General features: G+C 37.4%; 1 protein-coding gene across 1 annotated transcript in view; it reads left to right on the top strand.

Annotated features, from left to right (window-relative positions):
* LOC5564044 overlaps nucleotides 1–26191 on the top strand; it is a 98300-nt gene that overhangs the window by 65550 nt on the left and 6559 nt on the right. Inside the window, exons 3-4 of the mRNA XM_021843401.1 lie at nucleotides 11083–11206; nucleotides 19275–20118. Coding sequence (XP_021699093.1) covers nucleotides 11083–11206; nucleotides 19275–20118 — 968 coding nt within the window. The remainder of the gene's footprint in view (nucleotides 1–11082; nucleotides 11207–19274; nucleotides 20119–26191) is intronic.

The raw sequence follows: 26191 nt of genomic DNA, 5'->3' as shown, positions 1-26191 counted from the left end.
TGAAGTCGAATTGAACAATTTGTTTCATAATCCTTCATTCATTTGATTCTCTAGTTTGAAGAAGTAGGGACTATGATTCTGATGCACGGACAATATCTGTGTAATTTCTACCGAAAGTCCATATCGACGCTAGCGCCACGCGGTGGTCGAGTTCTGAACTAAATTGTATCTCATTTGGAAGTCCTTATCCTCCTGAGCAACTTTGCCGAAGACAACATCCTTCTATGTGCTCGCAATCTCGAGTTATTGCATAATTAGCATCTACCGGAAGTTCATATCGTCACTAGCGCCACGCGGGGGTCGAGTTCTGAACTAAATTGTATCTCATGTGAAAGTCCTTATCCTCCTGAGCAACTATGCCGAAGACAACATCCTTCTATGTGCTCGCAATCTCGAGTTATCGCATAATTAGCCCCTACCGGAAGTTCATATCGACGCTAGTGCCACGCAGTGGTCGAGTTCTGAACTAAATTGTATCTCATGTGGAAGTCCTTATCCTCATGAGCAACTTTGCCGAAGACAGCATTTTTCTATGTGCTCGCAATCTCGAGTTATCGCATAATTAGCCTCTACCGGAAGTTCATAGCGACGCTAGCGCCACGCGGTGGTCGAGTTCTGAACTAAATTGTATCTCATGTGGAAGTCCTTATCCTCCTGAACAACTTTGGCGAAGACAGCATCCTTCTATGTGCTCGCAATCTCGAGTTATCGCATAATTAGCTCCTACCGGAAGTTCATATCGACGCTAGCGCCACGCAGCGGTCGAGTTCTGAACTAAATTGTATCTCATGTGGAAGTCCTTATCCTCCTGAGCAACTTTGCCGAAGACAGCATCCTTCTATGTGCTCGCAATCTCGAGTTATTGCATAATTAGCATCTACCGGAAGTTCATATCGTCGCTAGTGCCACGCAGCGGTCGAGTTCTGAACTAAATTGTATCTCATGAACTTTAACACTTCACTTTTTTTGCAAAAAAATAAAATACTAAAATCACTAAGGTGAGCAAATACCTTTAAACTCTAATATGTGTTGCTTATCTTGACAGATAGGCCTATTTCGTCTGCGACTTACAGACTTCTTCAGTGTCGAGTGCTCGACTTGAAGAGAACATCGCATGGATCTATTATTTATACTAGAAAAAGTGTGTGGGTATGTTAGAACTAGATTCTACCTGTAATCGTATACAGGAGGTCATTTTTAATTGTGTACCTAATCAAATGAAAGGATTGTCAAAATTACAAATTCCTGCTTGTTTGGCAGGTGGTCAATCAATGTGTTTATGTATTGTGTGTGTGAAGGTTAGGTATAAGTCTAAACAGCCAAGAGTACCCATTTCCTTGATCTTTGTTTAGTAATTTATTGTGGTTTTGTTTGAAAATTTCTATGCTTTCCGCTACGTCAAGCTTCGAAGGATTTGAAATATGTCGTAAGAGTTTGATATTGTTTGTGTTAAGGAAATGTTGTTCATTGTAAATATGTTCTGCAACTTTTGATTTGAAATGGTGTACATGTCCTTTTTCTGTGTCTTTGTGTGCTTTAGTAACTTCTGCTACGTGTTCTTTAAAACGTGTATTGAGAGTTCGTTTTGTTTGTCCTATGTAAATTTTATTGCAGTGGTCGCATGTAATTTGGTAAACTCCTGATTTATATAAACTGTCAATTGGGTCTTTTGTTGAACCTAGGAGAGTTTGAAGTTGGTTGTTTCTACTGGTAAAAACTAACTCGAAACCAAACTTTCGTAGGATTGGGCGTAGCTTTTTTGTTTCATCGTTGTAATTGACGGCTATATGTTTGAGTGTTGGTTGTTCTTGTGTCAGAGTAGTAAGTGAACGTTTGTATTGTTCTCGTGTTCTTTTTTCGATGAGTTGTTGTATTGTTTGTCTTGTGTAACCGTTTAATTGTCCTGTTTCAAAAATGTAGTTAAGTTCCTTTCTTCTACCAGTTTCACTGAGGGGGATTGTTAGCATTCGATGTATCATGTGATTGAAGGAAGACATTTTGTGTTGGTGTGAGTGATTTGATGTGTTTGGAATAATACGTTGTGCTGGAAAAATCATCATTTTGCAACTTGTTGCTTAAATAACTATTTAAATAGGGAAGGTGTACCGGTATTCGCCATGTACCAGTTATTCGCCACCCCAGATTTTATACCGTTTTACTACATATATGGTTGCCAATTGTTTAGTGTTCGTTAAATTGCTTTAAGATGATACGGAAACATTCTTAGAAACCGCAAAATTTTCTCAGAAAATAATAGAAAAAAATCATTTTCCTTCAAATTTTTGCTCCTTTGCACCTATTTTTCGCCACCTGTTCCTGATTCGCCACCCTCCATAAGAAATCAACGTAAGTGGCGAATTCAGGAACCGAAATTAAAATCGTGGCGAATACTGGTGCAATTGGTCCAGTATTCGCCACCACCATCTTTAATACAAAAAAAATGTTTCTGATTAGTTTTTATATTTTCCCTGCTGAGCATGGACTGAAAGCTATCGTTTGATGTGTTGACAGTAACCAAAGGTCTTTTGATTCATAAATAAACAATATTTTTCCTTAGGGTGGCCAAAACTGGTACACTTACCCTATTTATTGGTTATTCCTGCAAAATTTTTGCAACAATTCAAGGTGTGTCCTAAGAGGTACTTGTAACATTATTTATTAGTTTCATTAGTTTTGTTATTGTCCCAGGCTTTTAAAATAATCAAGAAATCTTCTACAAATTCTCAGTGAAATTATTCAAAATACCGTAAGCACAACAATTTTTTTTTTAGGAATCTCCAAAAGACTGCTTACTGGTGAATAAAACAAATTATAATGGTGACAGCTGCTAACAAATTTCCAATTTAGGGGTAAAATAACAATTGATCAGGAATCAGGAATTCAAAAAAAGATTTAAAAAAGTCCAAGGTTTTAAAACATATATTGAAAAGATATTCCATTCTAGAAGCTTGAATTAAGGTTCCTAATATGATATTATTGGCAGCGCATCGTAAAGACCAATACCCTCTCGGAAGCCTACTTCACTTTCAGTTTCAACATCTGTCCATTTCCTGATATCGCTTTTTAGCGTCAATGAACTCTGCCCAACGGTGTTCTCGCACTCTGGCCGCCTGCATTCCGCAGCCCTTGTCGCTCGTGAAATACTTATACCGATTTTGGCCCGAAGGAAATTGCCGGGTCATCAAGGTCCCATTTATGGCGTCCACCCTGTCCGGTACGGTACGGCACACTGCAGATACTTACGTACCTGCCTGCCTGCCTTTCGGGAGGCGAATGACTCCGTGTGAAAGTGCCGCGGGTGCTGTTGCTGGGCCTATTGGGATGACGCTCGAGAATGCCGGTGTCTGCGCCTGCTGCTACCAACCAATTCACAGCCCAACGGATAGTGTATTAGCAGGGTTTTCCAACCGGTTCCACGGATCACTAGGGGACTGTAATGACTTCTAAGGGGTCTGTGAAACATTGTAGATAAGTATTATTGTTCCTTGATTGATGAATACATGCGAGAAATCTCACTAGTTTTGCAGTCTGTGTAGCTAAATAAAAGGCTGAAGACGATGTACTTGTGTTTAAATATCTGCGGTGGATTACAGAAATGACCCTTAGGGTCATATATTCCGTAAACCTTCAATTCGAGAACATCAATTTTTAACGGTCCGCGATATGTTTGTACAATTTCGAAGGGGGTCGCAGTTTCAAAAAGGTTGGGAATCACTGGTATATACTAACGTTACTGGGTGCTGCTACTATTATAGGAATTACTGTTGCCGATCGTCGGTGACCCTTACGCTTCCTCTCGTTTGTCCAGCAATACTCCAACAACGGTGCATATTACGCGTTGTCACGTTAACCGATAGAAGCAATTGACATTCGAATATGCTCTCCTATATATGTACCTACGACATATAGTGCCAGGATTGCGAGGGTGCAGTAGGTAGACGTATCCAACTGCGAATGACAACGGCTCGATACCTATTTGGTATGGCACTATAATTTAACCGTTTGATATGCCCTAACCTTGCATCTGATATTTCGGCACACGTTGTGGACACTCATGTCACAAGTTGAATGTAACTTTGCTTTGATTTGTACAAACTCATGAATATCTCTTCTGCAATCCGTCGGATTGAATTTCTCTCTTCAGCAAATTTCTTTATTATGGTTTGAAGAATTAGTTTTTAATATGGGATAATAAGTTTGTACTTACATTACAATACTAACGTATTTGAAACATATCTCAAAATTTCTCCATAGTATTTTCCATAAAAATCTACATTGTCTTTGGGCCACCTTCAAAGCACCACCAAGAAAGCTGAAAATTTCACAGAACACTATTTTTATGGTAAGGATGGTAAGAAGCATATGGGAGGTTGGATTCTCGAACATTTTTAAATTTTGAACCGCCCGTCCAACGCCTAAATAAGATAACCCAGAGCTGAGCTAGATCGTCAGTAGTAAGTCTTAAATTGTTTGAAGGCTGTATTGTTAATTTAAAACTGCTTGACCATATGTTTAAATGTGCCTAGAATGTGTTTTGTTTTAAAGGAGAAAACAATATGTTTAAAGGCCTGCAATCGTTCCAGGTAAACTGTTGAAGCTAGAACTGAACCAAATTTCTGGAAAACAATCGAAACCTTACGTAATAAAGTATCCTATTGAATATCAGTATCCAACAAAAATGCTTTGATACAACAGCCTAATTGATACGTCCCACTTGCTTAAAAAAAATAGACAATTGTCCTAATCGTTTCGAGTCTAAAACCTAATCCATTTAAAATTGAATTTCATCAATCTTCCTATTGTCCTAAGCTTTTACTTTTCATTCGGATTAACCTTTCGGAGGAATCCACGCACGCGTCTTACTGTCTGTCTGTAACATGCGTGATGGTGGCCGCCGTCTTCAATCCACTACTACGATTGCTGTTCCTCCGATTAGACACGGAGAAAATAGATTCCCAACCATGGCCGGTTCGTTTGGATACCGGAATTGACACACGACCTACAACAACCGCCCCACAAAAGTAAAACATCACGTCGCAGATTGGCATCTTCTTTCTGCTCTGAAGGGCCTTTTCCTTAAATTCGGCCCATGATCGGACGACGCGATCGAGCAAAAACGATCATACCGTGGCCAATCAATCGATAATGCCGACTTACATCGGGGTTGATTGTTGCTGCTCAGCGGGGTCGTTTAAAAAAAATCTTTGATGGTGTTTGCGTTCACGCCGAAATAGAAATGCAAACAATCAATGAACACACGTGAGTGCAAAGCTTTCGAAACGGTCTTCTCATCAGGCGGAGAGAATCGGTTAGCGACTGATTGCGATCGGAAACAATTTCATGAAAGAATATCGGACTCGTGTATTACGTATGATTTTGAACATGGTTGTTATACTCCGGAAGAAATGTATGTTACCATTTTTTGTTGTAATATACAGTAAATATCAGGCTAAATAAGTAATCAAGTGATGAGGCCACCAACTCATTGCTTGAGTATTTCCTACAAAGACTGAATAACATTTTCAGTTTAACACAGTTGTCAAATCATCTGATTAGGGCTAACAGAGCTATTAAATGTTAGAATTTAGCTGAAATACTTGTTATCATGGAAAAACTGCGAAGTTTTACGTAGATCTATACTGCCCATAACTGCATATCTGTAACATTCGACAAAAGTAGGCATTGAGTAAATTGAATACCAAGTGTGCATTTTATGGCAATATGGTAGGAAACTAAAATTTCAAAAAATTACCAGGAACTCAAAAGTGATTATTTGAGGCTGATATTTTGTACAACTCATATCACATACTAGGTGTATAGTCAGAAAATAATTCTGATAGAAATTCCATTGCTATTACATTACGAGGCTCATTTATAATCTCAATGTGACTGTTATGCGGTTATAATTACCAATGTGACAAAACAACTTGGTATTTTTTCGAATTTTTTAGAACAACCTCACTGATTTCATTTAGTAGATCGAAAGTATTCATAATTTGATGCCACTCCATGGTATTAACTCCAATTTGTCAAAAATGTCGAATATGACTGTTATGCAGTTATGGGCAGTATAGTGCTCTCTCCATGAACACCTACAATCCAAAAGGAAGATGGTCTGCGAAGGAGAAAGAAATGAGATGCATTACCGATAAGTTGTTTATGGTGGTAATTATTGTTTATTATTTTGATTACCCATCGATTGTTAGTGTCTGTTAGTGTGGCACAGAATTGACACCCCAAGCTATCCGTTAAAAAGGCTAGACGGTGAGTAAAAGTTGCGTGCGATTGCACTTTTCGGTTGGGATAGTGGAACTGGGAAATATCGCCATTGATTGGATGCCTTTCCCACAGGTATGTCTGCAAACTACTGAGGAAGCGAAATCTTACAGACAGTGTTTGTCGAAGCATCAGAAAAAAAAATCGCTTTCGAAGCAGGAATGCAAAGGTGACGGCCATGCAGTCGCAAGTTTAAAAAGTTTGCATCGAATATATGCTCTGAAATGTACACTCGGTTAGTACAACTCATTCACAATACAACATCTCTCCGTTCTTATTAGGTGCTAACCTCTGTTGAATAAGCTTTTTGCAAATCCGATAAGTAAATTCAATGTAGAGCTTTAGCTACTCCAGTATAGCCAGATCAGCTGCACTTACGAGGAACCTGGGATTGAACCCATGACCTTCTGCTTATGAAGCAGAAGCGGTAGCCATCAGACCACCAACCCCGTCTGATTAGTAAATTCATTGTAAATATGTAAAAATCTACACAACCATGATGCTCAAAATAGGTTGTCAAAGAGGTTCCATATATGAATCTAAAATTGCAATTGGTTGTCGTTTACTGTCTCAATTTAGTAGTGAATGGAAGCACAACCGTATTTGATATTTGATGTTTTCGAACCTAATTTCTCTAGTAGTTTGACATAAAATGTTGAGAAAACTAATCTACAAGAGTGTGAGTATGCCACTTACCTATATCGAAAATTGGCAAAAATATAATATTTATGAGTATTTGACATAGTCAGCTCATACATGTAAGGTTAAATGTAGTACTTTCATAATAATTACATTTTATGCTAACTTCTGTTGAAATAGCTTTTTTCAAATCCGATTAGTGAATTCATGGTCTATATCTTGATCTATTTGAACTGCACCTCATAACTCTAAGGCACCACAGAAAATAGAGATGAGCAAATAGAATAGGAGCCGTTCAAAAGATCCGGTTCACTCATAGAAACGAGTTGGCTCTTTTTTGACGAGAGTCGGTTTATTTGATCAGTACGGATCATATAAAGAGTAATCCGGAAGAAAAACGAACCAATTCTTTTCCGCTATCCTGCTTTGATTCGTTTTTCGGTCTCATTATAATGCTTGACACGTGCCTTGCTTTGCGCGCCACGGCACTCATGCAGACACAGTTTTCTGCAGCCGGTGCAGTTCCGTTCCGTGCTCTCAAAATAGGCAGACAAAGAATGAAAGATTGAAAGATACGTAACGTATCATGCATGTCGCGCAACAGGGAGTGAAACGCTCTTTTTTCCGTTCGCTCGGTTCAGTTCGCTCTTCTGTTGCTAGCCACTGAGCCAATGAGCCGTGTTAAAAGATCCGGTTCACTAAGCTGAGTGATTCGGAACAGATCCGTTCACTAAAATGATCCGTTTTGCCCAACTCTAACAGAAATCATACATTTAGTTTACCACGTATCCAGTCTTGCTCTGAAAGGATTTCGCGGAGAGAACCATTCGGTCAAATTTACTGTTCACCGCATATCGATTTTATTTGAATATTATTGTTATTACGATCACTTATCATATTCAACCTTCCGTGTAAGCTGTTCGATTGCAATCTGAAAGATAATCTTATTTTTATTTTTTTAATTTTCTATGCAGTTTTATGTGGTGAAACCTTGTAAAAATGTATAGCAGGAAGCAAGTGCTAGAAATGCTCTACGATGAAAAATCCCATCCTCAACGATGATAAACATCAAACTTACGATGGTGTTCAAAAAGCATTAGAACACGGATCTTTGAATTATAAGTGATATTATGGGAATATCATGGACGTACTGAAGTCAAAGAGACCATGATTTTATGTTTTTTGTATGGTTTCATGAGTCGATATCGAGTAATGAAATATTGACTCTTGGAGGTTTGACTGTAGAAAATTTTGAATATATTTCATACATATTTTCTGCATTAGATTTCCATTAGTTGTAGTTGAAAAGAAGATCTAAGAAAATCAGCATGGAATCATTTTAAGAGCACATGTAAAAATAAAACACATGTGAATATAATACCAAATTTGTTTTATGGATACTCTTCGCAAATGTGACAATGTTTACCAACACGGAAGAAGTTCTAAAAATTGCAAGGCGAAACCAAGAAAATCGCTGCGCACGTGGTGGTCGATCATTATCATATTCTGTTCAAGTGGTTATAAACTGTTGTTGCGGAATAAAATTGTTGCAACAAAAATAGAAGATGACAATGTCTTTGTTGCTGCGTGTTGGGTGACAATAGGGCGATATTCAAAACTGAAAAGGCAATAGATGGCTCTTTTTCAGTGGTAGTAAAAACGAAATCCTGAAGCAAAGAAAGCTCTACGGAAGATGAACTAAACACAAAAAGTTATGTATTCACTTTACACTTGACTTCTAATCACTACTTTTTTGATCCAGTTTCCAAATTGCAAGTAATTTACGTTTTTCATTATTTTCCATACGTTTTGACAGTTCTCCGACTACCATTCTTCCATGCGCTTGTGTTTGAAATTTGAGAAATTTGAGAATCCAGCGTAGCGCGATCAGTGGGAGGAATACAAACAACAGTGTCGTCGCTCGGCGGCCAGCACAGATAAACTGAGTGTTCGAAGGGTTGTTGTCTGTACTTTTTGCCACTGGCGCCAACTGTTAGCGATTAAGATCAAAATAAACAGTCGTTACCCTATTGATTCACTGGTTCATTTCGATCAGGCAAAAAGTTACCCGGAAAAATAACAAACCGAAACTTTTCTCCTATTTCCTTTGTTCGTATCACGGCTTTATCATAACGCTTGACACGTACCTTGCTTTGCGCGCCACGGCACACATGCAAACACAGTTTGCTGCAGCTCTGCACTCTCAGCATACACAGCCAAACAACTAATTTGCCCCGCCCACCTGCATAGATACAGGCAGATGAAAGATAGAGAAAAATAGTGCTCAATTGAATGGCAAAGTACATTAAGCTGCTTCCTTTTAGTTCGGGTTGGAGAAATCGGCCGAGTTGAGGAAGATGGTACGAAGAATGAGAGAGCGAAAGATACGAAAGGTACGACGCATGTCGCGCTACAAGGAGTGAACTGGTTTTTTTTTCGTTCGCTCTCCCTATGCGAACATTCTCATCGTTGGAGAATAGAATACAGTGAACACATTTTCCGGTAAATTTTGTTGATTTTGGACGAAAAAACTGCTTTCGCAAACTCCGAAATCAATGACGGATCCTGCCCTCTTAAATGTCTTCGATGATTTTTTAGGAGCTTTGTGTACAGTTTTTGTATGTGTTAGTCATGTTAAATCAGTAATCGCATAAGTGACCATTATAGAAGAACAGAACTTTTCCTAAAAACTGTGCAAGAATACAAAAAAAAATTACTGTATTCTGACAAGCTGCAGCAAACTGTGTATCCTTTTCTCCTCGAAATCATCCGCCGCTTTCTGTAATAAAATGGTTTCGAATAAGCCTGCGTAGAATTTTTTTATTCCAACTTATCGCATATTTTGTATAATGCTTGAATCAATTCCATAAACTCAAGCTCCTAATAGTCGTAATGGTTTTACGGAAGGAATCTGTTCTGATGTTTGTTCTCAATACGAAATGAACGAATTTGGATTACAATGTACAGTATGAATTATCATATTGTACAATGGTACAATATGATAATTCTTTGTTTTTAACTTGAAGATAGAATTTTACTACGAAGCTGGTTACATACATGCTATGAAACTGTTTCGTTGCAGAAAACAACGAAAAATTTCGTCTAGCGAACGGTTTTGCTATATAGGACTAAATCAATTTTCATTTTTGGTCTGACTGAATACACGTAATTATAAAGATCTCCACTGAATTTTGTTTCCAGAATATAGGAAGGTTCCAAGTATCGCTGGGAATAAAGTCTACCCTGTCTTCCCTCTTTATATAGAAGGCTCCCACTTCAAGTTGTGCTAAGATCAATATATTTTGTCAGATGGGGTCAAGAACATTTTTATCCTGATTTTAGAATCCAATTCCAAATAGTTACTGTTTTTTAAATTTAATTAATCCATTTAAAAACTTTCGATGACAGAGAATAAATTTTCCATAACTGGACAACCTTAAATATTACCGACCAGTTGCCACGGGCTGAAAATCTCCCTGATAAAGCTAATAATAATAATAATTCTCGACCAGTAGAATTAAACTCTACTCTGAGCATGGTCTAGCTAAACAGCTGCGCGCTACACACAATCAAACATCTCCCGAAACGACAGCGGAAATGAAGAAGGAGGCAATTCGCTCATTAAAGGAATGAAAAATGTCGGAAAGGAATGCTCTACCGTCGGTAAAGAAAGTGAGAGTGCAAATAAGTTGCAATTGCTTTGTGCGGTGGAAATGCATATCATGGACGACCGGCATGTCCGTCCATCCCGGGCGGGCACTTATAGGAAAAAGGTAGACCACGCGTCGCATCGCTGCTGTAGGTTCGTCCAGCACCATATAGGCAGATATGCCTGATAATGATGGTGAAATGGCGATAGAAAACCGGGAGCTTGGCAAAACCCTCATCATCCGCCGCTAATGAGGATTCGATTCCTTGCGATCGTTTGGCGGTTGCGTCGATAGCTCACGATCTCGCAGATTCCAAGCGAACCGCCTGTTTCGAGGGCAATGAATCAGGAATTCGCATAGCTCAAGTTATACCTATACACATTTGTTTGCGTTTTCTGTGTTTTCATTCGTAGCTCTCGACAATAACAACTTGTCGATGTTTCCAATTAACTAGATGTTCAACATGGAATCGCAAATTACCTAATCGTCATCATTCCCGTTTTTTTTCAACTTCCAGGAACATACGACCGATCGGGCTCCCCGCTGATCTATATCGAGGCAGAGAAGGTGCTGGCATCGGGACTCAACTGTTACGAAATCGCAACCGTTCTGCTGTATTACAACACGCTACCTATCCAAAGGTGAGTGGTATAATTTTCGCTTGCCAGTTGCCACCAATAAAGCAACGCGTGATCAAGAGTGAGATTTATGGCACCATGCCGAGGCTTGCGTTTAAGCCATCAAGTCAAACGCGATCCTCCGATAGCCTCAACACGTGATTTGCGTGATCGTATAGTAAGGTGGGGCAAAAGTTGGATCTTAGTGGAATAATCGATATTTCCTGAAAGACTATACCAATTGAAGAGGAATAAGTACCACAAAGCAAACCTAGAATCTAGCTCTAGAAACGTCCATAGAAAATCAAATGAGATTTAATATTCATTTTGTTCCATGCAATAATGATAGTTCGACGGCAGACTATAGTTTACGTCTAAAACAAATAAATAAGGTACCGCGGGGTAAGTGAAAACAATTGATATATTTTACTGAATATGTGAATTTACGTTTTAAATTCATGCGTAAACCTTTGAGACCATTCAGAACATTACGATAGGTAAGAGATTTCTGAGATTTTTCAGCCATTTTTGCATAATACAGCGAAAAATTGTTAACCTGTCAATTGTTACTCCGTAACAAGTTGGCGGCGTACAATCTTATTTTAATTTTTTCAGTGGAAAAAAGTTGCGGAAAATAATTTCCTGTACCACTTCTTAGTTGTCCTCTGTGACAGTTTAGAACCGCTATAAAAAAAGTTTTAGAATTAATTCGACGTAGACCTAAAAATAACTAAGTTTAAACACCGTCAATTTTCTTATCAAGTGGGGCAAGTGAAAAGTTTATCATTAGATATTGAACTTGAGTTTTCGTACTTAAGTAACCATAAGTAAACATGAACGCAATTATCATAGAAAAACATAACGTGCTGATAATTCAAGAAACACTATTTTCAAGTGTTAAAAGCTAATAGAAATCATGGAACTTCTCTAAAAGATGTTGCCAAACATTACAATATTAATATGTCTACTTCGGGCAGCCAATTAAAAGGAAGACGTTGACTGAAAAGTTGCAATATTAGAGAACACACGGAAATCTCGTGGAATGTCTATGTAAACTAGTTCAAAACATAAAAATTGGGTATAGGTCTATCCACATAAAAAATATTCTAAAAACGTTATTGAAGAATTCTGTTTGATTTCTCCCGAAGAGTTACCCGACGTCATATTCGACTTTCTCAAAAACAAATAACGAGCGGTGGAAATTCTACAGAGCAGAAATGCAATTGCTGTCCTATAATGTAAGGACTAACATTGGAAATGTTGCAGTTATAATGTTGTCGAATCATTTCAACTAACATAACTGAACAGAAGAAAATTCAAGTGAAAAAAATAACATTTTCTTTGTTTACATGTTACTTGTGTTATTGTTCATTGGGAAGCCTTAACAAATGTTAAAGCTAATAGAAATCGTGAATATAACTATTTGTTTTTGAAATTATTGTTCAAAACGGTAAACTTTTCACTTGCCCCACTTTTAGGGCAAATGAAAAGTAAGGAGACATTTTTCAAAAACTTTTTCTGTATTTTTTTCTTTAATTTTTCATAAAAATTAATTTCAGCATGCTGTTTATGTTTGGTGGGAGTCAAGCTAAAAAATATACACGACCTCATTTGTTTCAATTTTAAGTCTCTAGAATTTGAAGAATCTCAACTATGCGAATTCCATTACCCACTTGCCCCACGGTACCTTAATCATAAATTTTCCAAAACTGCATCGATTGTTTTTAAATATTTTGAGTGAAGATCCCTCGCTTGAAATGCATTCGAACCACCATGACATTTACAATATTATATTTTTAATTGACCTGGGAATCTAAAAAAAAAAACATTTGTTCCACTCGAATTTTTGCCCCACTTTACTCTACGCTCTGTTGCTTCTTGTGCGACTTGTGTGATTGAGTGTGTGAAAGCTACTGTTAAATTGATTTCATTGATACGGTAAATCATTCTTACACAGATGTGCTCCAGCATCACTACCGAACCGATTGATCGGACAATTTTCGAAAGTCAGCAGCTGCATCTAGTTGCGAGTCGCTGGCTGAGGGCCCGCATCTGATGTCGATATAAATCACAGTTCTTATGGGAGAGCTTTTAATTCACACGCTTGCCCCAATACCTACCAATCTCGAGGGAAGATTTATATCCTCGCTCAGGTTTGGAACGCACTTTACTAATCCGACATCGACAACATGCGCGGCTTCGACGGGAGATCCCATAATTTTTCATTATTCACCCCTCGCTCGTTCACAGCCAAATCCACGATCGTAGAGCAGATTCTTGTACCTCATTGATCGGTGCAAATTACTGAATAAATCAGATACAGTTAGACGCCGCGACTGCAATCTAATTTATTAACTCTTATTGACTGTCGATAGGAAGTGACTGGAACGGGGCGAAAAAGTATCTGTGCGTCATGGAGAGCACGCGGTGACTAGTTTCGAGTTGCACAAAAATCAACACCACATGTGATCTAGTTTCGCAGCCGTTGCAAATAAGTCTATCGGTGCTCATTGGCGCAAAGGATCGATTAACAGCGTTTGCGGATTCGATGTACATATAGATTCCATCTGCGGCTCACATGGATGGTGGAGTCGTCTTTTCACAGCGGACTGAGGGATATTTGTTCTTACTGATTTACGGTTGGATTTCCGCATTCTTACAGTGCGATGGATTCCATTTCTAGTTTAATTATTTATTTCACATACTTTGGTTATTCCTATTATAGAACAAACTAGTATTAGGCTAAGAACATTGTATTGAATGTATGTATCTAGAATAGCTTAAAAATACTAACTTGTTATTACAAATCGCATATAACCAGTTAATTGACCTCCTTAAACACAATAACCTGCAATCAATAAGAGAACGCCAATACAGGTTTAAAAACAAATTCCATTAAATTAGAACCGTTCTCGAACCGACGATTAATTACGATTCCCAAAATAAAACAGATTCATGACAAATGGTTGGAGTAAATTTTCAATTACACGGTAAGCATCTCCGGTGCACACTTTGGTGGTTCACGAAAAATGTATCTTGAAATTGCATACTACGCATACGGAAGAAACAACTAACGAGAAAGCACTCGGGCCCGGAGGTGCATCGCGTTCAGAATAAATTTTCACTTCTTTAAAATACGTGTGCGGCGACGGGCCAGCAAACACCATCCACTGCTGCAAATCGATAATAAATTTGCACAATCTTCCCAAAAGAAATTCAAACGAAACGAGTCTGCGGTTGATGACCTTTGAGTTTTTGTTTTAAAGCATGGTTAAGAAATCTGGAAAATTTTCTTTTTTTCAAACGGAGAATTGGTTTCTATATGACTTGAGACATTCTAAATGTTTTTCAAACTGCCCTGTCAGACGCGAAATTTGATCTAACATGTTTGAATGAAAAAGTGAGACACAAACCTGCAAAATCACATATACGGAGACAGGATTCAACTCAATTTTAGGTTGTTTCAACGCAATTTAATAATTGAACCCACTTACTCAATTTTAGCTAAATTTCTTAGGTCCCCAATTTTCCATCAATTCCATTAGAAAAATATACCTAATTTTGGGTTGATATAACGCTTCCTCGAATATAATTACCCCGAAAACCATCTCCCCGATTGCAACGTTCCTCCGAATGACACATTACCCCAAAAACCAATACCCCGAATGGCAAATTACCCCGAAAACTAGTTCCCCAAAAGTCAGGGAAGCACTTCAAAAATTCCTGCATCAATTATTTACAACTCGAAGCTTAGTTATGACTCGTACAGCAGTGTTCAAAAATTAAGTTAACGTTTTCATCAAATTTTTCTCTTCTTTTAGAACAAAGGCTGCCTTTTCGCTCTTCATTGTTAAACTAATTGTAACTGTTATCATTTTGATTTTTTCCTTCTTTCAAAAATTCTTGTCAGTGGCATTGCTTAATTATTTTTGGCATTACAATCGCTAACAATTTCATTGCTTACATTCATATCAGTGATTTTTCGTTCTTCGAGTCATAAACTGTTCTTTCGAGTTATACTGGTTGAGTAGTCGAGCCGATAAATGCGACACGTCTTAGTCACTATCAAACAGAATAGGGTAAACATTGAAGAATAGCTGAGAATTGAAATAAAGATAAATTTTTGATAATAGAAATACAATCAAGTAGAATATTTAATAATGTTAGCGGCTTTCATGCTTGTTGTCATACCACTGAGTAGAGTATATTTCCAAGTAGAGAATACTTTGTCCTACTTAAAAGTTTTCTGTTCCCGGAAATTTAGGTTTTCATGTCTTAGAGACAATTTGATTGACAATAACTTTCAACGACCAAGAGAAGACGTGCTTAAACTTTACTTATCATTCAAAAAATATTTAATGTTCATTTTATCCAAATCTTTATTTTGGATTTGTCGTGGCAAAATAATCGGAATTATGGTCGATTCGGAGAAATGGTATTCGGGGTAACGGAATATTCCATATAAAGGATTTCGGGGTAACGGTATTGGGATAAATGTTGTAGAATCGATTTAACGCAAAATTAAGTTCTTTCAACCTTTGCCTTTACCCAAATTTGGCTTATTGTGGCAAAGTACCCCCATTAGGAAGATGCAGCTCTCTCTATTTTTGATAACATCCATGAGAAATAAAGAGAATACCGAGAGATTTTGAATTGAAAAAATAAACGATACACTTAATTGTGGGTATGGTAAACTCATAATTTAGGTAAACAAATTTCTACGTGTACCATTTTTACTCTTATTCCGATCACTTAAACCTTACAGTAGCTTTAAATGCCTATAATAAGCATGAAACAACCGAAATTTCGTGGGATTTTTTTACTCTATGCAAAATTAAACCGTAATCTATGGATTGGGCTGATAAGAATAATGTTTCATCATTCTTTACTATTATTTTGTCCCTAAATGTTGAAACACCGTTTTGCTCTATATACCGAACACTGTGCTCCTTCTATCTCATATACCGAACAAGCCGAAAAGCAGGAATAATTAGAATTAGAATACAGTCGAAGCTTGTCATAAGGACATCGCAAGGGACCGTCGCTATAAAAATGTGTCGTTATTAAGAGCACTGGTAGAAATTCTTATATCATTGTTAAATTTCATTGTAATTTCACTTACAATTAAGTTCGTTGTTACAAAAATAATAACAATAATATATATTGGATTTCTTATGCCAATAAGTTTCACTCATTCATTTCTCAACAGTTTCTTAAAATCAAAAAAGAACTTTTGAAGCTGTTTTTTGAATGCCTTCTTTAGTCTTTAGGTGATAAATCGGCATCAGATGGAGTGGTTAACTCATTCTCTCTCCTTCCTGCTACCTCTTCTTTGCTGTTTGCGATACTTGTTGATGATTCCCCACGAACTATTTGAATTATGTCATCATCTGACTTGGAACACATATCATCATCGATAGTAACGAAGTCTGTAAAAAATATGATATTTTAAGTTTAACTTCAATGTTTACACACTTATTAAAATTACCATAACCATCGAAAGATTCGAATCCAGGCTCCGAAAGTTTTTCAAAGCCGATGTGACAATCTATATGTTAGTCACTATGAGATCATTCTCGTCTACGTGAATAATTATGAAGGGCTTTGTGAATCCAGCTTTGAAGTTTCCCATAGGTGCTGTTTGTAGTCTGTTTGTAGAAATTTCCTCGAAATTGAAAGTAGTTCTCGTCCACAATCTTGCCGTCCTTTGGGGTAATAATCAGTCCTCGAGAAGATTTAGAGAATCCTTTACAGGAACGCTGTGGAAAAAAGCCGCTACGTCGAAAGAAACCATTATCTCGACATCATCGATGTGTCCTGACCCTCAGTGTTGTTCAGACTCATTTCCCCGAAAATAACATTTTCCGAACTACGAAGCCACGAACTACTACAACCATGCTCTATCCTCCTAAGATAGAAAAGTAGATGGTTAAGCTTGAGTACTACACACAAAATCGATCAATTTTGATCCCAGAGAGCCAGAATTCAAGTGTCGGTGAAATGAAATGAGTGAGTGAGTGAGTGCGAATCATTTCACCGAAACTTGAATTGCGGCCCACCGAGATCGAAACTGTCGGATCCCATGTGCAACACTCAAGCCCAATTACCTCCCCCTCCATCGCAGGAATACAACGCACAGTTATAACAGTTCATGGCTTCACAATTCTAATTTCGGGGAAATGAGTCTGGTCAACACTGGACTCTATTAGTTTATGGGAGAACTCCTGGTGTGTTAACTGACTTCTTACCTATTATGAGCAGTTCTAATTTTTCTGATCCATCCATGTTCGTAGCAACAGTAACAGTAATGCGCTCTTAGAATGTTTGCCACCATGAAATTTGTCATGTTTTAAAAAGTATGTCTTGTTTAGCACACATTTGAAAAATAGACCTGCTACATCCATGTTGAAAAGTTGTTGGGACTATTCTTTTAAGGTAGCATAGGTAAGGTTTTAGTTTTGAAACAATCCGCTTCTTTTGAATTAACAGCTCCACTCTCACGAAAATCATGCCTTTTAACAATTGTATGAAGCCATCCGTTGCTTGATAAAAGGAATTCTGACTCAGCTTGCGTGCCAATTCGCTTTGTTTTTTTTTTCAACTTTAGTTGATAACTGCGTGTTCTAAGAACACTAAGATACAGGTGTTTTTGGTAAGTACTTACGAGATCTAGTAAGTAAGATCGATCGAAGGGCTAAAATACTCCATCTAATTGCGTAACTGTCCCATGTATGTAGGAAATCTCATAGAACATGGAACAATTCTCGCATACTCTGAGATAACGCCCTAAAAGCCATTGGTAACCATGTGTGTAGCTCGTTGTTTCTGAGCAAGGAATAAAGGAATAAACATCCAAACCAACATCACTGGTAGGTAGATAATGATCCTTCCTTCACCATAGAGTTGTTAAACAACGTGTATATCCATTCAAATTCTCAGAAACAATGAACTACACACATGGTTACCAATGGCTTTTAGGGCGAGATCATAAGTTATGCGAGAATTATGCGAACAGGGACAGAATATATGTTTTAGCAAAACCATGCTGTGGGTAGCGCTTTCGAATCCAGCTGTTCAAGGATCTCTTCAGATTGGTTTTTTTAGATTTCCCAGGGCATATTAGCATATCAATAATGCTTTTCATACGATTTGCAATTGCATAAATTGTCAATTGAAGCTATCAGTTAAAAACTGTGGAAGTGATCCTAGAACACTAAGCTAAGATGCAGTAACATTTCCAAGAGGGGCGTGACGCCAGAAAGAAAAAAGTTCCATGTATTATTCCTTTCTTTCGGAGAATGTACTACTTGGAAACAGCAAAGATGAATTGCGTCCTACATCGGTAGGTTGCTGTTGATATGGAATCACTTCGCTTTTCAATTGAATGGGTTCTATCGATTCTCGCCCACAACAAACATAAGTAAAGGCTACCTACATAGCCTAACAGTTGCTGTGAGCCTCCCCAAATAGTGATTATTTCAACTAGATCACCGATCGACCACCACCCAGCTTTGTACTGCTACAAGCAGTAAGCGTACCACATTCAGGCGTATAGTTTATGAAGTGAAATCAAATGCGAAAATTATACGTTCATTTGCATAGTATTACCAGTTGGTCGGTAGAAACAGAACGCGGTTCAATAAATTTTGTTGTTGCTGCTCCACTACCACGTTTTCTCCCATATAACGCTTCTAGTTCCCCATATTTGTTTCGAGTTTCTTCCGATTGTGCTGCTGTTCGCTTTGAGGAAAGTTTAAATCTAATTCCAAAGTGCTCCCGTCTTGTATCCTGCAGTCATGATCATCGTCAGTCGTAACGAGTAGCATTTTATTGCCCTCGTGCCAAGTTGATCGTAGCCCGTGAACAAATGGTCAACAAGGGCGAGTGGGTAATTTAATTTGGGGAAAAAATATCCTTCAGAGCAAGTTCATTATTAACAATAAAATATCCTTTATTGAACATTAATTTCAATATGAATGTGTATACCGATTCTACTCTGAACTGTACATGAGTGGGTGTTGACTGGATATCTAAATAACTGAACGAACGTATGAGTAAATATCTGACTAACATTTCATTTTCACCATTCCAGCCCCTCCCAGTACTGCATCCACTTGTTGCTGACGGAAAGCTCCCAGTTGGCTTTTCTCGAAACGCTGGACAGCGCACTGCAACTTCTAAGCGGCCATCTAACGTTTGGATCGATATACGTGTCTGGTTCGTACGATCCAGCGGACAACAAGCACCCACCGAAAGAACTCATCCGAAACCTGAACGTGCACATCAAATATCTGAACAATGAAACCATTAAAAACTTCATTGGTACCGATAACCTGCCAATCCGATGCGCAGGATTCTACGTGCACGATCAACGTGAGTGGATCGACTTTTTCCGCACCCTGGAACCTCTCCAGATCCAATGCGTAGAAACGGGTCGTCGGTTGGTCACCGTACTGAACGACATACGGAACCTCGAGATCCAAGGAACGACACCAACCCGTAGACAACTGCACTCACAGCATCGTGCCCTAAGCCGTGCACTGATGGATTCGGAACTGCAAACCCTCCGTCGCAAAGGACCAAATACCATACAACGACTCCAAGACAAACTCACCGTAATCAACAACAAACAAACGCTTAAACAAACCAAAAATGTAGTTAGGAACTGTAGTCTAGATAGTAGTAATCGCCTTGTGGGCAGTAGTCTTAACGGAAACTTCACACTTCACCACAAACAGCAGTGGAGTGTCGGCACCTATGCCAATGGCCACGGCACCGTAGAGAAGGACCTGATCAACGCTCGCCTCGGAGAGGTGATCACCATTTTCCAGGAGGTTGATCGAGCGGCCCGCAAGCTCGAACAGTTTACCGAACAGAGGAGAGAAAGACTAAGGGAGATGACCCGGCAGCGTGCGTTGGACGACGAAATCAATGAGGTAAGCTGGTAACGACGCGTTGTCTGGAAATCAAATCCTGACTTTGACGCCGTGATTTTTGCTTTCGGAAATTCGACGAAATTATGCTGAATTTTTATCATATTCTGCCAGAAAATACAGTGAAAATTATTTTTGATTACACTCACAAATCTCGCTGTGGAAATCCGACTCCAGTATCTCCAGACTTTCATCTCAAACTTCATAATCGAAAATGCAGGGAATAAGCTGGATTAATACAAATAAAATTTTCATTACACGAGATACGTCTTTTACATATACTCTAACTGTGTCTATTACATATTCCTCACGCATGTTAGCTCAAGACTTGTTATTTTGCCGCAGTTCAAAATATTTTGAAAAAAAAAACACTAAATTCTTTGATAGGAATACATTATATAAGCCTAAAAGTAATATTTAAGTGCAAATTTCCATTTTTTTTCAAGAAATTTGTCCAAAATAGATTGATATTAGGGTATTGATATTACCTGGTCTAACAAGGACCCTAGTCCAATTCGGGCTATCAAACCTATTTCAGCACTGGCAAAATAAATTGTATCGTGTTTCTACCCATCGTCTGACTAAGACACGCTGAGTTATTGCGTTTGTAAAATGTACATTTGTATCGCCGAAATAATGATCACGAATTGAATTTACTAATTTTGAACATGATGCTTGCCAAAAAGGCCCACAGAAAAATTGAAATGAATGGAATGATCCACGATCTATTTTATGTATATGCATTTTCTTGTTTTCAAAAGATAGTTTAGCTGTATTGAGTAATGAATAACGAAATAAACTAACATAATATGTCTTCAGATTCTTTTACAAGAAAACCTTTGGAAAATGTGTTGCTAAAATCGAATGGTAAAGTCGCCAAAATCGAACGAGCACTGTATTAATTTTTTCATGCTCTAGAGCACTGCATGTGAACGCCATCTTCATGCTTCCAAATTGATCTGTGTTCAATTAATCTGTGTTAACCCATGAACCCTGTCTATTTTTTTTCATCTTTTTATAGGGAGTGATTTGTCTAAGTACTCCATACCTTTTAATATTGTTAAATTCATGCCCCAAGAAACGTCTCCGTCATTACCACAGTATGACGGTTCAAAACTCATCAAAAAAATTGAAAATCCTACCTCCCATATCTTTCGTACCGTAATCCGGGGGCAAATTGATCACTGGGGTGAATTTGATCAGGTCAGTACCAAATAACATTTCCTCCCAAGAATGCTGGAGGTTTCTTTAGCACCACAAACATTCCATGTTTTCTAGTTTATAGATGTCTAATGATGATTTTGAACTCTTTTATTTTTAATAGAATCAGTTTTGCAAAGTGATTTCACTTCAGTTTTTGAATATGTAAGCAATACAGTTGGAAATGTCGGTGCTAAACAATCAACTGGTGCTATGCATACATGTTAACTTTGAATATTTCAAATGTTGTGTAAGCTTAAGCATGAACCACTGAACTCATTTTTGACATCATACAGCATAGCAAATATAGTATTTTGTTCATAAAACCGTTTAATCTCAAATAATGTGCTTCTTTCAAGGGAAATTGCCTACATTTAAGCATATTATGCAGATTTTCAAAGTTTAATTTTGCAATAAACTGATCAAATACGCGAGTTGTAAGAATTTTGACATTATTTTCAGATTCAGGAGACCCAAATTTAGTAGATAAAGATATTTTTGATTCTTAAACCTGCTTTGTGACATGGTGATTAATTTTGCCCCAGTGTATCACTTTATTTTTTTCATATTGAAACTATTTTTGTGATATGTTAAATTTCATTTCATGAAAAATCGATTACATAAACTGATAAAGATCAATGGAGTACTGATTTTGCTAAAATGTATTTGACAATACTTCAATTCCGAAGGATAACACAACAAAAAGTTGTAAAATAGTGATCAATTTAAAACCATAAAAATGGTATTCTGTGAGATTTTCAGCCTTTCAAGCTTTGAAATTGTCCCAAAGACGATGTAGGTTTATATAGAAAATACTATGGAGAAAATTGAAAAAAAAAACGGTTCCAAACACGTTCATACTGTAATATAAGTACAAATTTATCATTCCACAGTGAAAACTTATTCTTTAGATCATAATGAATGAAGTTGCTGAAAAGAGCAATACAATCCGACGTATGGGAGAAGCGATATTCATGAATTTGTTTGTTATTATTTAGCTCCACGCAGGGCCGGATTTACAAATGTTGGGGCCCCGGGGCCCGAGTTTTGTGGGGGCCTTTTTTCAGAAAACAATTTTGATGCTGTAGTATATTCCCATTAGTAATTTCCCTCATAACTTATATGCCTAATAATTTGGATAATATCCTAATTACCAGAAGTTAGATTTGAACTGCTTTAACCCCTCTAACGGCAGCTTCATATTTTACTGCATTAAAAATATTCAAACCTCGATAACTTTTTTCTTTCTCGATATTTTTGAACCATTATTTCATAAGTTCTCAAAAAACACTTCTAGTTTTAGAATCTGTGTCAATATTGTCCATTGGTCAATTGTATCCTGAGATATTCTGAAATTCCTTGGGGACCGACGCGTAGCTATAACCCACGTAAGTATTTCAGGCTGCAGAATTTCTATCATATTCCGATATTCACTACTTGGAACAACACAATAATGAGAGTATATTTGAAATTTGGTGCAGTCGTCTTTCAGTAATAAGAATTCATCTGTCTGGTACCTCGCTGGCCAAATAAAGATTTTAAAAACTTAAAAAACATCATATCGTAATTTTCAGATATCTCCTAGAATATTTTACCGATTTGTATGATTTTTTTCAGAGTAGCTTCTTGTCACCTAGCTTTATGTAGACCCACATCTTATTTTTTTATATCGAGAAACAAAAAATATCATGGTTTGAATATTTTTATTGCGGTAAAAAATGTTGAGATCAAAACCTACTTTTGAGAAAAACGGGTTTGAAGTTTTTCAGCATGAATTGTATGTGAGCTAAACAAACAAGCCAATCTTCTACAAATTATGATGTTTTTATAGACGGACATTTCAAAAAATTGTTGGAAAACTTGAAAGGTACCTAACTCAAAATCGACCAAAATGTCACTTTCACTTATTTTGGGCCTTTAAATTGTGATTCAAAATAACTTACTTGAAATACAATCAACTCTCCATAACTCGATACTGAAGGAATTATCAAGATAGGGAGGTATCGAGTTATGAAATACAAAACTATTGCAACAAACAAAAGCTGAAACCATAAATTTTCAAATCATTCGATGTGATTCAAAAAGTCGGCATCATCGGTTGCTATTAAATAATAATTATTTTAGTTTTTTGTGGGAGCCCCTTGGACCCCCCGTAAATACGACCCTGGCTGCATGTAAGATTATAGTCTGGCAAAATTCTGCAAAAATCAATATATATTTAATTTGTTCAAAATGGATTTGCTTCTTCAGCAACTTCCTTTATTATGGTTCGAAGAATGAATTTTCACTAGGAGATGATAAATTTGTGCTTCCATTATAGAACTAATGGATTTGGAGCGTTTTTCAAAATTTCTCTATAGTAATAGCCATATAAACCTACATCATCTTTAAGTCAACTTTATATATCAGTCAATTCTTAAAAGCTTTTTCTTACTCGATATTTTACATCTCGATATCGAGTTACAGAACCATAATTAAAGTTGGTTGTCATGGCTACCTCGATAATTCCTTGGATCGCAGTTGCACTGGTTTTGTGTTGTGTAGCACGACACCTGCCTAACTTGATGATCCCTTCAATTCAGTTATGGAGAGTTGACTGTACTACCAAAAAAGCTAAAAATTTGACAGAACATAATTTTCATAATAAAGACGATATGAGAGATATGATACTCATTTTTTTAAATTTTGAACCACTCTAATACTACAGGTAAATTGTGGTATGTAACTCTCATTTCTTCCTGTTTTTTCATGTAATTATAATCTATGGTTCAAAATATAGCTTTTTCTATTCTAAAAACGGAAAACAATAGAAAAAAAAACTAAAAACCAATAATTGGACAAATCAATACTTTTATCTTATCAATACTCCTCAACATCATAAGAGTTCGGTGAAATACTATAGAGCAGCGTGCTGCCTTTGCCTCTTTGCGAGGGAGCGAAAAAATGCTAAGCAGAGAGGCACCGAAAAATGAGCGAGGAAGATGCAGCACAAAACACAACAGTGTAAAATTCCATAAAAAAAGAATGCTCTTACAACTCCCCGAAGATTGTTTTGTTCGGGCGGCACACTCAAGAGTTCTTTTGAGTCGCAACAAAATAGAAAAAGAGAGAGTACCTGAAAATATCATCGCCTCTTTTTGCACTCTCACTCGAATCGCTTGAGGATTTGTGTTGAAAATTTTGAATTCAGTTTTTTGTCTTCAGAAAAACGGCAAAATTTCCTCATCTTTGCATCGCAGAGGAGTTTTTTTTTTTTCAAGCAGATGGGATGTTTTGCTTCGTTTGCTTTGATCGTGCTTCAAAATCAATTGAAAATGAATTCTGCAATGCTTCCTTAAAACTGTAAAACGAAAAACTTTGTAACGAAAGGCAGAAATAAAAGATTTTCATCTGAAAAACTTCTTCTTCTTCTTCTTGGCATTAACATCCCCACTTGACCAGAGCCAGCTACTAAACGTAGTTTTCTAAGAGCACTTCCACAGTTATTAACATTTCGCATTCGTATATTGTGTGGCAGGTACGATGATACCCTACGCCCAGGGAAGTCAAGGAAATTTCCATTACGAAAAGATCGACCGGGAATTGAACCTAGACACCTTCAGCATGGCTTTGCTTTGTAGCCGCGGATTCTAACCACTCGGCTATGGAGGCCCCAAATATGAAAGACTATCAAAGTCATAGCTTGGTTGAAACTTGGTTGACATTTTCGAGCAATCTATGCCCAGGGGAGTTAAAGAAATTTCCATTACGAAAAGATCCTGAACCGACCGCGAATCGAACCCAGACACTTTCAGAATTGCTTTTCTTTGTAGCCACGGACTCTAAACACTCGGCTAAGGAAGGCCCTGACGTCGAAGTCCCACAATTTCCAATAGGGTAACGGCTGTTTATTTTGATCTTAAACGCAAGAAATTGGCGCCAGCGACAAAAAGTACAGAGAACAACCTTTTGAACATTCAGTTACTCTCGCCGGCCGCTGAGCGGCGACACTGATGTGTGTATTCCACTCACTGATCGCGCTACGCGGGATTCGCAAAACTTCCAACACAAGCGCATGGAAGAATGGTAGTCGAGAGCTGTCAAAACGTATGGAAAATAATGAAAAACGTAAATTACTAGCAATTAGGAAACTGGATCGAAAAAGTAGTGATTAGAAATCAAGCGTAATGTGAATACATAACTTTTTGTGTTTAGTTCATCTTCTATGGTGCTTTCTTTGCTTCAGGATTTCGCTTTTACTACCACTGAAAAAGAGCCATTAATTGCCTTTTCAGTTTTGAATATAGCCCTATTCTCAACTATTCTTTTTTAAGTGAGTACCGTCCTCGGCTAGTTGATATTTTTTTTCTCAGTTTCTCATCTGTAGTTTATAAAATTTATCGAATCAAATCACAGTCTTTGCCAAAAAAGGTTGAAAATGTTGCTAGTTATGTAACTTTTTAACCATTCCATAAAAAATGTCGTTGTATGAATTTGTAAAACCATTGTGGACAACCGATTTTAGGTTACATATTTAGAAAATCAATACGAAACTACCTACATTTAGGTGTTTTCTGGGATATTTTAGATTTTCATTATTCAATACTTCTTAAAATATCAAAATTATGAAATGGTAAGAATTGTTTTTCAAACAAACGAACATCATTGCAATTGATGGTCAGTATCACCTAGATATATCGATTTTATTATATTTTGTAGATATTGTACGTTCAGCACTAAAATAATTTTTGACGGAAAGAATTGAATATATGAGCCTATGAGGTTCACCATCTTCAGGAATATGTCCTGCATTTCTTCTACTTTTTGACATTATGTCCTAACTTTGACAGAGTCTGATGCTCGGTAAGCACTTCCACAGATATTGAAAAAGAGATTT

The sequence above is a fragment of the Aedes aegypti genome, chromosome 2 (assembly GCF_002204515.2).
Source record: "Aedes aegypti strain LVP_AGWG chromosome 2, AaegL5.0 Primary Assembly, whole genome shotgun sequence".
Lineage (NCBI taxonomy): Eukaryota > Metazoa > Arthropoda > Insecta > Diptera > Culicidae > Aedes > Aedes aegypti.
The sequence above is the reverse complement of the archived record's forward strand: the minus strand, read 5'-3'. Positions and strand labels throughout refer to the sequence as shown.